Source organism: Columba livia, chromosome 1, assembly GCF_036013475.1.
Source record: "Columba livia isolate bColLiv1 breed racing homer chromosome 1, bColLiv1.pat.W.v2, whole genome shotgun sequence".
In the NCBI taxonomy this organism is placed as follows: Eukaryota; Metazoa; Chordata; class Aves; order Columbiformes; family Columbidae; genus Columba; species Columba livia.
This window is the reverse complement of record NC_088602.1, coordinates 176,874,859-176,888,808: the sequence shown is the minus strand read 5'-3', so window position 1 is coordinate 176,888,808 and position 13,950 is coordinate 176,874,859. Positions and strand designations below refer to the sequence as shown.

The following is a 13,950-nucleotide window of genomic DNA, read 5'->3' as shown; positions in this document are numbered from 1 at the left end:
GGCCCTCTTTCTTCATTAATTTTATTTTCTTTTTAGCAATGAAACAATCAGAGTCCTTGCAAACTCTTTTATCAGAGTTTTCCCATACTTAAATTATCTGGATTTAGAGAAGTAAAGTGTCACTATTTTTGTTATGATTTTTCCACCTATATGAATGTTTCATAGGGCAGGTAGACTTGCTAACAAGATCATAGTCTAGTATTGGAATTACAGTATTCCAGTAAGGCTACAGCATTGATATATAAGGCACTAAAAATAAAAATTATTTATTGTTCATTTTTCTGTACAATGCCTCCTATACCCTACTAATTACCAGTATGCTCACTAAACAGTAGGCTATATGTGTCTTTACAGGTGATTAGGTCTCCTTTTGACTCAATAGTTTAGTATTTTTCCAGCGTGTGTGTACACATGTGTATGGACATCAACAATGCATGCAGTGTTGCGTAATACAGTTGATACACAAATTGTGTGAAGCATTATTTTGTCCAGTCACCTTACCTATCTAATTTTCTTGGGGGTTGATTATGGTAGTGATTACATAAACAATTGTTATCCACAGATTGCTCTGCTACAGAAAAATCTTTTTTTTTTCCTTTTTTCCCCAAGTATTTAAAATGTAACATGGAACTGTAATTTCAGTGTTAACCTTTGTCATGCTGAAGACCAATCCTTCTCTTCTGTAGTTTGTCTCATAGTTGGCCTTGGAGTTTCTACATCCTGTTCCATCTTTTCCCATGATCCTGTAGCTAAATGATGCATTTGGGTTCAGAGACGGAGCACTTTACAGAATTTTTTTTGGTTAAAAAAGCTTGTGGAAACTGCAGTACCTGAAATGAAATGCCATTCTGTTACGTCTTTGGTTCACGAATGGTTTTCTATAGTTTTACTGTATTTGTTTAACTTCTTTCATTTCTGTTATTCTTCATCTGTCAGTATACTTGTTTATTTACCTGTGTCTGTGTTTTAAAACAAGTGAACAAAAACCCCAAAACCAGTAGGTTGAACAGGGCACATAAATATGATTACTTTGCTGTCTAGTAGATTGTTTTGCATCTAAGAGTTCTTTTTTTTTTTTCAATTGATACTTTCCATAAGGCGTCAGTTCTTAACTGGCAACACAGATCTGTGAGGTGGGGGTTTGGATCACCATTACTAGGAATAAAAGCTCTTTGCTATGGAGGGGAAAAATGCACTTTTTGCGGTCCTCAGTGTCCAAGGGCCTGCAATTTTTTGCAGGGTTGACAGCTTATGAAAGCTTTAGGTGAGGAGGAAGAGAAAGAAAGGAGTGTGATATGGGCATGAAACTCATCTCTCTATAGTACATGACTGGTTTTGCTTTCTAATATTACACAGGTATGATAGGCAGAAGTAGGAATAACCTGTTTTACCCCACTCAATGAAGTTGTAATTCTTCCAGTTTCAACTGTTGCCGCTTACACAGTAGTGTATGCAAAGCTAAATTTTTTGTTCTTCCCCTCGTTTGCAGAAGGGCAGCTGAGACTGATGGAATACTTGACCTCTCTTGGAATCTTTAATAGAGGAAGAATGCATAAAAGCTTATAATGTTTAATGAAGAAACTTTGCTAAATCTAAGGCATGGCATGGGGATCATTTCTGAGTGATGGAAAACTTTTTGTTTAAAAGAATGTGAGGAGTAGGACACAAAAAGTCAAAGTGGTTTCTTAATATTGTAAATCATACTTCGGTGATTACATCCTGCTATCTCTAAGTGCTGACAGAATAGACAAACTCATGCAGCGTTAAGTCCTTATCTTAGTCTAAACCAAGGCCCTTGCTTTCCTTGGACTCATTTCAGCTTTAAACAGCTTCACAAAATTTAGAAGAACATAGGAAGGGCTTCACCAATTCTAACTCAAGGTCTAGTCTGTCTGGTATAATATCTCTGTTTTCAACTATTTTCTGCTCACATGTTGTTCTGAATATGGTGTAATTTGATTTAAGAAGCCGTATTGGCTCTCTTTTCCAAGTACATATGTAGTCTGTCATTGAGGCCCTGTAAACTTTGTGCATCTGTAACAACTTTCAGCAAGGAGTGTCATAAAGCTATTATTCATGTATAAAGAACCGCCTTCTTTTGTTTGTTTGGAACACTGATAGTTGTGTTGTCACATTGTGGTTGACTGGACTGTTATGTTTAATAAATTCTGACATAAAGCTTTTGGAAAATATTATCTCTGCATACTTTGTAATGATAGCTACAGCCAGTCTTGGTTTAAAACCATTTTTTGTTTCTGGGAAAGACAGACTTTTGCTGCTTTTTTGTTGTTGTTGGTTTTGCTTTTTTTTGTGTGTGGGCATGAGACACGAAGTTCAAACATTCTTTGTTTAGAAGTAATTCAAATCACTGTTCTAAAAATTCCTTATTTCTGTTTACAGTGTCTGAGCAACACACCTCCTCTTACAGAATACTTCCTCACTGATAAATACCAAGAAGAGCTGAATTTTGACAATCCTTTAGGAATGAGAGGTGAAATAGCAAAATCTTACGCAGAGCTTATCAAGCAAATGTGGTCAGGAAAATACAGCTACGTTACCCCGAGAGCATTTAAGGTCAGTAAGGAATTTAACCTGAATATACATTGCTAATTTGGTTTTGTGGTTTAAGTAGACAAAACTTGCAGAAATATGCAATAAGAATTTGAATGCAGTCCATTCGTTTAACTGTTAAAACACTTGTATATTTAAGTAAGTGTCAACTGTCCTTGTGTTTTGTTCTTTGAGAATTAGTTTCGGCTTCCTGTCTCCGTTGAAAAGCTTATCTTTTATAATTTTATAAGTTTTGCCTTTTCAACTTTCTTCTGTAGCATCTCAGAGGTTTCTGTTCTTTATAACAAGTAAGGTACCAGAAGTATTTGTATTTATTTTTTTTAGACACAAGTGGGACGATTTGCACCGCAGTTTTCTGGTTATCAGCAACAAGATTGTCAAGAGCTACTGGCTTTTCTCTTGGATGGATTACACGAGGATTTGAATCGAATTAGGAAAAAGCCTTACATTCAGTTAAAGGATGCAGATGGGAGACCAGACAAGGTAGTGTTTTTGGTGTTGATCTTCATTTTAGTCAAGGCTCCATGTTGCAAGATACTTCTACATGATTGTTCACTGAGAGGTTGGGATATTGGTCATGTGTTACTTTTTCTGGAAGAGATTTCAGAAAATAAGCAAAGACTTCAAAAGTGAGATCTTGTTCAAGTACCCATGTAAGTTCCTCTTTATCTGGAAGGTAATTGTAGGGGTGGGAGGTTGTTAAAGCTTAGTTAAGACCTTTTTGTTCAACGCTTAGTTCAGCTGGAAAAACTATTTCCATTCTGTTCTTTTGTTCTTATATCTCTCTTCAGTATTCTTACTTTAGGGAAATCCCTCTAGCATTCAGCTACAAGCATATTGTAGATAACTTCTTTTGTAACGAGTATGTGTTACTTCAGATGGAATTTTTAGTTTTAGCTTTTGTCTTGCCTCAAGCCACTTCAAGTCTCTCTCAGACTATGCAATACCACTGGCAGAATCTCTGTCCTGGGAAAACCTTACACCTTTTACCCTATGATCCTGATAGTAACATATCTTACAGAGTCCTTTGGAGGGAGATTTCTATATTTAGGTGGTAGCTGAGAATGTTCTCTCAAGTACTATTACTAGTAATTCTCTCTATTCATTTCCTACTACTTTGTTATAACCCAGCTCATGCTTTAATTACAGGTGGTTGCTGAAGAAGCCTGGGAGAACCATTTGAAAAGAAATGATTCCATCATTGTAGATATATTTCATGGCCTTTTTAAATCCACTCTAGTTTGTCCTGAATGCGCTAAGATATCTGTAACCTTTGATCCCTTTTGTTACTTGACACTTCCATTGCCCATGAAAAAAGAACGCACTTTGGAAGTGTATTTAGTTAGAATGGATCCACTTGCAAAGCCTATGCAGGTAAGCCTCTCGGTTATTGTACAAAACTGATTCATGTAGCATTAACAATGAACCTGAGTTCCTTTACCTTTTTTAAATTTAGAAGGACAATAAACAAATCCAACAAGCTTTGGTTTTCTGGTATGTGTTCTAAAGTCCTACTTAGAAAGCCTGAAGAAGATATATACCTTCTTATATTTCTGTGAGTTTCAAGGAAGATATTGGTAATTTCTTTATGGTTGTATTAATGACGCTTCTTAATCTTCAAAATGTATGCTCTCCTAATTTTTTATCTTAGGGTTTCTACCATTAATTTGTATGGTTATAAAAACAACGTTTATACACTTAATCCAAACTGAATTCCTCAGTTTCTGACCCTCAAAAGGCAAATATTGGTAATAAGGTGTGCAAAAAAAAACAAAGGCAAGCAGCATACTATATATATTATGTAGTCCTGAATTATTCTGTGCTAATTGTACATAATAGTAAAAGAAAAAAATTCAGATGAGATTTCTTTGTAAAGGCTATCTCTTTTACCTTTTTTTAGGAAGGATGTTGTTATAGACCGTAGAATGGCATGAAACAATGTACATAGGTTATGGTAACAAAATAAGGAGGAAATGGTTCTAGCTGTACATTATGGGATAAGCAAGGATAGGTTGAATAAGAAAGACATGAGCAGTTAGGCAGACTTGCAAAAAGGCTTTAACACGTGAAATCGGAGTCTTATCAGAAGGAATGGGGAAAAGGGAGTGTTCTTAAAGGCAATATAAGTTAGGGAAGTCAAAGATAAATGAACATGTAGTAACTAGTGGGAGATGAGCCTGCTAGAAATTTAATTATTTGTGAGAACAGGTTTGCACAAGGGACACACAGTAGGTAAAGGTGACCGTGTATGATGTGTGAGATGGTGCTGCAGCGATGAATAGAGTTTGGGAAGAGCTCGGGTTCAGTGGAGCTCTTGTAAATCTAAATAACTCTAAGACTTAAGAAGATACTGAACACATGCTGTACTTGGCGATTCATTACAAAGTTAAAATACCTCATTTCTAATTAATCCTGTCTTTATTTATTATGCAAATAACAGGTAAGAGTCCTGTGTGGAATTTCATTACAAACTGCAGGTGTACAGCACTAAGGGAAGCCACAGAGAGGTTTTATTTGTTAATTGTCAGGTTCTCTCTCTGCATGTGAAATTAGAATTCAGTCTTTACCCATTGCCTGCCATTGCTTTTTTCCCCGGCAATACTTTGTAAACTACGTGTGTTGTATTCCAAATTTAAGAACCTAGCCCATAGCATGCATATGATTTAAATGCTTAAATATGTGCTGTTGAAATATAAATCTAAGTAGTTGGTGCTGTTAGTCTTCTTATGGAGAAAGTAAAATAACATTTAAAAAGGCATTGTATAAACTAATAAATGTAGCATTCAAAATGTGTGTGTTTGTATGAGTGAAGTTGTGAACGTAACTACTACATCTTCAGCAGCTTTCAGAGTTTGTGTTAGTTGATTTACATACTTTACACCTTAAGTTCAAGAATCTGAAAGAAGTGCATGAAGTATGTTGAACATGTGATAAGTTGTTTGGGTTGTTTTTTTCTCATGTATATTTGTTCTCTTAAGAAATTAACATGGCATTTATTTTTTTTAGTACAAAGTAGTTGTTCCCAAAATTGGAAATATATTGGATCTTTGCACAGCATTGTCTGCTTTGTCTGGTGTTCCTGCAGATAAGGTAAGAGTGATTTCTTATGAAGCACAACAACAAACATTTTGACACGTATCAACCTGATTTAATGATGTATATTCCATTTTCTTTCTAGATGATTGTTACTGATATATACAATCACAGGTTCCACAGGATATTTGGCATGGATGAAAATCTAAGTAATATTATGGAACGTGATGACATTTATGTGTAAGTACATGTCTCTTTGCAGCCTGTTTAGTTATTTGCAAAAGTTCAAAATCTAGGCATAAAGACAAACCTTGGGGGTTGTATTATTTTAAATTTTCTTCCCTTTGTAACCTTTTAAGTGACATTTGTCCTTTGTATTTCTGATTGTTTTTCTTTTAGATTTGAAATTCCAATCAATAGAACAGAAGATACAGAACAAGTTATAATTCCTGTTTGTTTGAGGGAAAAGTGCAGGCACACTAGCTACAGCCATAGTGGTTCTTCACTGTTTGGTCAACCTTTTCTCATAGCAGTGCCTAGAAACAATACTGAAGATAAATTGTATAACCTGCTGCTGCTAAGAATGTGGTAAGGTTATTGTTTAAAGAAAAATACGTTTGTTATGAATAATCCTAAGAGTTGGAATCACTAGGCACTTATTTTTACATCATTACTAACAGCCAGTTAGATTTGAGTACTTAGCCTTTTATTTGCTTTCTGTTAAAGATACTAAATCTAAAATTTTAGCCACTTTTTGATGTGAACTATTCTGGATTTTAGTTTTGATTTTTTTTTTTTTTTTTAGCATGACCTCATGCAAAAACTATTTCAGAAGATCATGGAGAGTCAATCTGTATTGTCAGTTTAGGGGAATTAATTCTGCTGTATACAAAGCTGTTTGTTAGGGCTTGGTAAAATGGAAATGTTTTACCAATTCTTTGCTATGGTTATACCTCCTGTCTCTACTATACAAGTTTATATACTAATTTATGTTTTAAAAATACATGGTAGAAAGTTTCTGAAACTAGACTGGAATAAGTGTCATTATGTGGAAGAAATTGTACAACCTCCAGTTAAAATCTATCCTTCATTTTCTGTTGATGTAACTTTCTCAGTAAGTGAACCCGTATTTTTTTTTGTGTAAAAAAAAAATATATATGGTTAATGAACAGATAAATAAGTGATTTCTGGACAGAGACACTGAGATTTAAGTTGCATAAAATCAAGAACTGCCAAAAACACAAGATCATAGACAAGCAGAATTTCGGATGTGTCTGTAACAGAAAACATGTTAGTCAATAAAACATTCAGAATAAATCAGAAAGGAGTGCAGGAATACAGTACACTAGAATGGATTTGCTGTAACCATTTAATTATCTGCTTTGAACAATGTAAATATTTTTAAATCATCCATTGATTCTAACTCTTGCTCTCATTTGTTATATTTAGCCGATATGTAAAAACATGTACTGAAAGTGAAGACACCGAAGGATCCCTGCATTGCTGTAAGGACCATGGTATCAATGGAAATGGCCCAAATGGAATACACGAAGAAGGATCTCCAAGTAAGACTGGAATATCTAGACTGTTTCAGTATTTTGTGTTCAATTTGAAACTGAAGTCAGCTCTGTAGTGTCTTTCAATTATTTTTTCTTCCTCATTTCTTCCTCCTTCTTCCATTTGTTTCAGGTGAAATGGAAACAGATGAACAAGATGACGAGTCCAGCCAGGATCAGGAACTTCCTTCAGAGAATGAAAACAGCCAGTCAGAAGACTCAGTTGGAGGTGACAATGACTCTGAAAATGGATTATGTACTGAGGATACTTGCAAAGGTCAACCACTCACGGGACACAAAAAGCGATTGTTTACATTCCAGTTCAATAATTTAGGCAATACTGACATAAACTACATCAAAGATGATACCAGGCATATTAGATTTGATGATAGGCAACCTAGGCTTGACGGTAAGTCATGGGGAACAGCTTGGACAGCATTTTACTCTAATTCTTTTTTCTGACTCCACTTACATAGAATAGTGTTTCATTCTCTCTGTGTACTATTTGGTATATCTTTTTTTTCCAATAGTAAATTCTGTATAAATAATTGTTATTGTAATTAATTATTAGAAATGCAGAAATTGTGTGTGCTGCAATTTTTCATCTTAAATTCATGCTACCATTGTGTAATTAATTTTGAAGAGTGTTTGCCCAAAATTAATACAGTTTCATGTAAAGCAAGAAATAGTATTAAGAAGAAACATGTTTTTAATCTTAGAAAGATCTTTCCTTGCTTTGGATTGGGATCCTGAATTGAAGAAGAGATATTTTGATGATAGTGCAGCAGAGGTAAGCTGTTTATGTTGCTCCCCTTTCCAACACCAATAAAACATAATGTGAAAAATACAGCTTCATTAATGTGACCTAAGAGATTGTAAGTCTTCAAAAGAACAAGCTATATATCTTTTTTCACATTATTTGTAGTAAATATGTTGTCGTAAATAAAATTCATTTACACATCTAAGTAATTAGGAAATTTTAGGCTTACTAATTTGGAAGTAAATCTGAAGCTGTGAAAGCTTTTTGCTTGAATGGTTTCTGATGAGTTTTTCCATATGTAGGAGCTTTGTAGTTACTGTTTATAGTAAGACGACATCACTAAAATGAGTTTTATTTCATTTGTTCTCTTAACTCAAGAAATACTTCTCTTTAGGATTTTGAAAAACATGAAAGTGTGGAATATAAACCTCCCAAAAAGCCTTTTGTGAAATTAAAAGATTGCATTGAGCTGTTCACAACAAAGGAAAAACTAGGTGCTGAAGACCCATGGTAAGGACAAAAAAATAAAATTGTTATGTTCTATGGTGTGTTTCTCAAAATGTAATCAAAACCAGACTTGAATGTTAGCAGAGATACCTAATTGATTTCTTAATGATATTTTGAATCTTGTACTTCAAAGCATAGTTGAAAATTCTCAAAGTGTTTTCTATTTTGATCCGTTGCTTAACTAAAATTGTTGCAATATACAGAAGGTTGTGTTTGTATGGGAGATAATTAATGCATTTAGAATTAGGGGGAGGGGGCTGATCCATAAGGTATTCTAGTCTGTGAGCTGTGATCTATAGTGAATAAATAATATTGTGCCAAATCCAATGCAGTGGTTTAAACAAATACTCCTTTCTCAAATGAGAAAGGTTGGTGCATACTGAAGAGTTTTTTATGCAAATACCTACCTTGCCTTGCATTGTTATGTCAAATAGAGGTGTGCTTACACGAGAGGGTTTGTGAGATGAGGGATGTCTGCTGTGAGTAAAACCTCCCAGTTCATGTTCCAAACATTAAGTTTTTGGCAGAGATTTTATTCTGATTGATAGTTCTTCCAAACTATGATTTAGAATCATATCTGAATATTCACAGTTATAGGAAGCTCCTGTAAGATCCTTCTTCTCCAGGAATTTTCTAGCAGATAAGGATCCTTCATCAACACCTGAAGCTCAGAATTAAGTTTGAAAAGAGGGTCTACCACTTTTTCTTTTGTGAAGTCTTTTGGAGACTTCCAGACTTTATCACCAGAGATTTTTCCTTTATTCGGACAAGGTAGGGGGGCTGACTTAAAATTATGGGGATTTTTTTCCTGTCTTGGCCAGATTATACAACACTGGATAGACTATTTGAGATACCATATAACTCAAGTAAGGTGAAGTGCTTCCATTTTTTGCAGTACCTTTTAAGTAGAGTGTTTAAACTACAAAATGCACTGGAGCAGTTGCTACTAGACAGATCTCTCCACAGGTCATTAACCACACTCTTTGTTCAGTTGTCAGGTCTTCGCAGGTCTAATCTATGAGAGTTCATCCCTTTTTTAATTAGGGCTCATCTCTTTTTTTTCATAGATGTTTACTTGCTAGATACCAAGATGTAGAATATGTGTGGGCTACTTCAGAGAAGACTTGCTTTTATGCATTGTTCTTACTTACCCTTCTCCCTTGAGCCCTAGTACTTGAAAGACTCAAGTATGCATAGTAGGGAACAGAAATTTACAAGTCACAGCCTGTGTAATTCTTGCTTACTAGGGAGGCAACTATTTTTTAGTAAGGAGTTCTTCAGGTTCTAGTAGTCACTGTTACCTGCTTTTAGTGGTAGGTGGGATGGGTTGGGAGGTGGATGAATTTGAAAATTGAAACTTGGAAGAATGACAGTTATTTATGGCTTTCCATATAGTCAGCTGTCCTGAAGTGTTTTCATAATGGTTTGTTGTTTGTTTTTTTTTTTTTTTTATAAAATGAGAGGAGTTTCAACTAAAGATACAGGGACTAGTATAGGAGACAAGAATCCTGTACTGCCGGGTTTTAATTTTGTGTTCAAAATACTGTCGAACTTCACTGTCAGTGCACTTGCACACTAGCACCTCATGTTTTAAACTGGAAGGGATATCAATGGCATTAGTAACAGAAGATGGAATACATGTCTTTGTTTCAGCTTTTGCTCATTCAGTTGTCCCATGTTACTGGCTTTCTCTGTGGAAATGTATTTTAACATACATACAGACTGGAGTTATTTTTAATTGATTTTTTTTTTTCTTCTAGGTATTGTCCAAACTGTAAAGAACATCAGCAAGCTACCAAGAAGTTAGACTTGTGGTCACTGCCCCCTGTACTGGTAGTTCATCTAAAGCGCTTTTCCTACAGCAGATATATGAGGGACAAGTTGGATACATTGGTTGGCTTTCCGATCAAGTAAGAAACCTAAATATTTGGGTGCTAGAAGTCTAAAAAGCATGACCAGGGCACATGTTTAATCCAGCAATTATGTAAAATGGCTTTGTTCTCAGCTTCCATGTGTGGATCCAGGAAACACTGATGACAAAATGGTTGTAGGTGAAAAGTATGAACTTGGAAAAATAATAATAGTAGATAAGTAAGGAGGAACTCTTATCAGGAGTTCTGGCTAAGATTTCTGGTTCCTGGTCTGCTCCTCACAGAGTGAGAGATGCCGTGTCAGTGTAGTCTGCTATATGAGTTTTTTGTGGGGAATATGAAGTAAATGAAATGGTTCAAAGACCACCAAAATGTGAAATGGTTAAAAATATTATTATTAACATGACCTTCTTTTGGTTGTTTTTTTTTTTTGTGTGTGTGTGTGTGTTTTGGTTTTTTGTGTGTGTTTTGTTTTTTGTTTTGTTTTGTTTTAAACAGTGACTTGGACATGTCAGAGTTCCTTATTAATCCCAATGCAGGGCCTTGCCGCTACAACTTGATTGCCGTCTCCAACCACTATGGAGGAATGGGAGGAGGGCATTGTAAGTTGATTTCAAATATCATCATTCTCCATATCTGCTTACTTTCCATGTTTATTTTTATTTAAGTACTGATCACTTTGAACTAATGGCATTTTTTAATGATTGAGGGACATTTTTTTCATTACTTTGAAATGCATTCACAAGTATTATAACACAATCTATATGAATGAGTTTTCAAGGATAACTGTAGGTTGTTTTATACTTCCAGCTATGCATATTGCGAAAAGAGAAAATATAAGAGCTCTCTAAGAGTTACTGTAGTCTGACAACTGATTTTGTCTTACTTCTCTGTATTTTTCTACATTGTGCATCTGCTCGGAAGAAGAGAGAAAAATGAAAGCGTGGCTGAGGGGTTTTGACTGTCTTTTCTCAGTATGCATTCTGTCTAGAAGGGAAATGTTATTGGTTAAGCTTTCTTTGCTTAAAAAAAGTATTAAATTATGAGTCGAATATCAGTAACAGCTTTTAGTTAGTTAAGTGTCAAGTATTTGACAGTAACAGACTCTAGCAATTTACTGTATTACATCTGTGAAGACACTAAGTCCTTAGACATTGTTCTTTTTTGTCCTAGATACTGCTTTTGCAAAAAATAAGGATGATGGAAAATGGTACTACTTTGATGACAGTAGTGTGTCCACTGCATGTGAGGACCAAATAGTGGCAAGTACCTTTTGTGTTTCTAAAATTGGGACTGTTGATGATGATCATCTTTTCTTCTTGAGGGAAGAAAAATGAAGAGTAAATCATGAACCTTGCAGTAAATTTGCAGGCAGTCATTTGCTTTCTTTCAAAGGACAGTACAAAACAAGATGCAAAAATAACTTTTATGGAAGCTTTGGATTTCTTTGTAATTTTACCTTATAGACTTGGAAGAAAACAAAAAACTTGGATTGTAAATGTTCTGTCTGGAGTCTCACGAGCATATTACACTTGTCTCTTTTACAGTCCAAAGCAGCATATGTGCTCTTCTACCAGAGACAGGACACGATCAGTGGAACTGGCTTTTTCCCTCTTGACCGGGAAACTAAACAAGGTGCTTCAGCTGCCACGGGCATCCCACTAGAAAGCGATGAAGACAGCAATGAAAATGATAATGATATAGAAAATGAAAATTGTATGCATACTAACTAATGGAAGAACTAGAAGCCATAAAAGAGACTTTCCTGCTGGGGATACCTATTGAGAGAGTGAAATTGCCCACCAAATTAAGAATAAAAATCTGAGATGGGGAGTTTCAGATAACAGAATGTAAATCTTTGTTACATTTTAACATGTGCAGTACTTGAAGTGAAACAATAAAAACTTAAACAGAAATTCTCTCTAATGCATTTACAGTCTTGTATTCACAAGCTATATATAGGAAATCACAAATAAACCCCTTTTAAGTTTTCTGCTGCTGTTCTGATGGATTATGTTTTCTTTTGTTTTGGATGTGAGTTCATAACTAAAATGTTAAATCTTTGGATTTCTGACATTGATTTTCTTAGTACTGCAAGAATACTACTGCCAAGTCTAGTTTCTGAATGGCTATATACATGTTCCTTAGGCTGTCACACAGGCTACAAGTAAAAATGTCATAAATACATAAGCAGTAGTTTTCTTGTTTCAAGAAATTTTTGTTTCTCCCTATTTCTTTTTTTCAATTCGGTCACAATAGAAGAAATAGCTTGAAAAGGTGTTTTAACCTTTTGTGATATAGTTGAGCATCCAGAATATTATGTTCATCTTACTGCTGCTGTGGAACAGGTTCTGGATTTCATGCTGCATTAACAAAAAGTTTTTCAAGTAAATGTAAGTATCCTTTGTTGCTTGTTGGAATCTACTCTGCAGACATAATTCCTGTTATCTTGCTTATAAGACATGCATAATTTTAATCTGGTGTCAGTCCAAAATTTAAAATTGTGCTGTAAGTTCTCTCCTCCCAGTTTTTGTAGTTTGACAGCTTGCAAACTACTCTGTAATAGGGTCAGAGTTAATAGTATTCTGTATCCATAGTAATGACTGTGTATCGGGCTTAGATGAGAATTTTTTCAGTATACCCTGCCTTTAAACTGTTAATGAACAGAATTACTTTAAAGGTGGGACTGTTAATTTTCTTTGTGTGTTCCTGATGGAATTCACCGTAGCCTTACAGCGTATCTGAAAAGGTAACTCATTATAAGAGAATTGGCATTTGCATGTTTGAGTCAGAACCTGTACAGTATATAAGGCATACAAACTTTGAATTGGATTTTAGTTAACTCTGTTCAGGGGTCCAGGATGCCAAAATAAGTGTGACAGTTTTTTAATTTGCTGCTTTCCCTTTAATCTAGTTGGAAGAATGTATTGTTGATTGGTATACAATACTGCCTTGGAGAGGGGCTCTTAAGTGCGGGGGCACATTTCACATATCTACTACCTGGAGAATTGCTCTGTGTCCCACTGTTTAAACAAATAATTTAAAAAAGAAAAAGCAAAAAGTATGATGTTCTTCACTTGAACTAATCAAATACAATAGGTTATAAATTGTGTATTGTAAATAAAAGTTCACTCTGTGAGTGCACATTTTGGTAAATTATTTATTTATGTTAGCATTAAAAAGTTTAAAAAATTGCATTTGACCAGGATATAAATGAGGTATGTTGGACATGGCTTTGCTTTATACCTTGATATTAAAACTGGTGTTCCATCCTGGTATTTTAAAGCTGCTTTGAGGTTTTTTTTCTTTAAATGTAAACTAACCTCCTGCATGACAGAGGTTAAAATTTTGTCTGCACTTGAGTTCACTTGGGTTTACATTTGAAATGCGCATGTTTATTTATACAGATTTCAATAAAGCTATTCAAGGCCTTACTTAGTCTTCCATTTTCTTACAAATTCATTGCCCACAGTGTTTGGGTAGCGGGTAGTCTTTTTGTCTAACGCTTGTATTATCAGTTACAAAATGGCTATTTAATGACCAGCACGGAATAATAGTATTTCCAAAACATAGTATATATAAAAAGAGTTCTCTCCTGTCATTCTCTGACTCTAAAAAAACATTTGTAAGGCTGTAAAAAAAAAAAAAAGTC

General features: G+C 34.8%; 1 protein-coding gene across 4 annotated transcripts in view; it reads left to right on the top strand.

Moving 5' to 3' along the window:
• USP15 (ubiquitin specific peptidase 15) overlaps positions 1–13,732 on the top strand; it is a 65,945-nt gene extending 52,213 nt beyond the window's left edge. For 3 of the 4 annotated variants that reach the window (XM_005498013.3, XM_005498012.3, XM_065048589.1), the window contains 14 exons: positions 2,401–2,574; positions 2,896–3,054; positions 3,721–3,945; positions 5,578–5,661; positions 5,750–5,844; positions 6,004–6,192; positions 7,054–7,169; positions 7,294–7,569; positions 7,880–7,950; positions 8,315–8,430; positions 10,188–10,337; positions 10,797–10,900; positions 11,472–11,560; positions 11,846–13,732. In XM_005498013.3, coding sequence (XP_005498070.1) covers positions 2,401–2,574; positions 2,896–3,054; positions 3,721–3,945; positions 5,578–5,661; positions 5,750–5,844; positions 6,004–6,192; positions 7,054–7,169; positions 7,294–7,569; positions 7,880–7,950; positions 8,315–8,430; positions 10,188–10,337; positions 10,797–10,900; positions 11,472–11,560; positions 11,846–12,031 — 2,034 coding nt within the window. In that variant the 3' untranslated portion in view covers positions 12,032–13,732. Of the gene's footprint in view, positions 1–2,400; positions 2,575–2,895; positions 3,055–3,720; positions 3,946–5,577; positions 5,662–5,749; positions 5,845–6,003; positions 6,193–7,053; positions 7,170–7,293; positions 7,570–7,879; positions 7,951–8,298; positions 8,431–10,187; positions 10,338–10,796; positions 10,901–11,471; positions 11,561–11,845 lie in introns of all 4 variants that reach the window. The other variant, XR_002412616.2, reaches the window with a different exon arrangement.
• Positions 13,733–13,950: the final 218 nt, after the last annotated feature.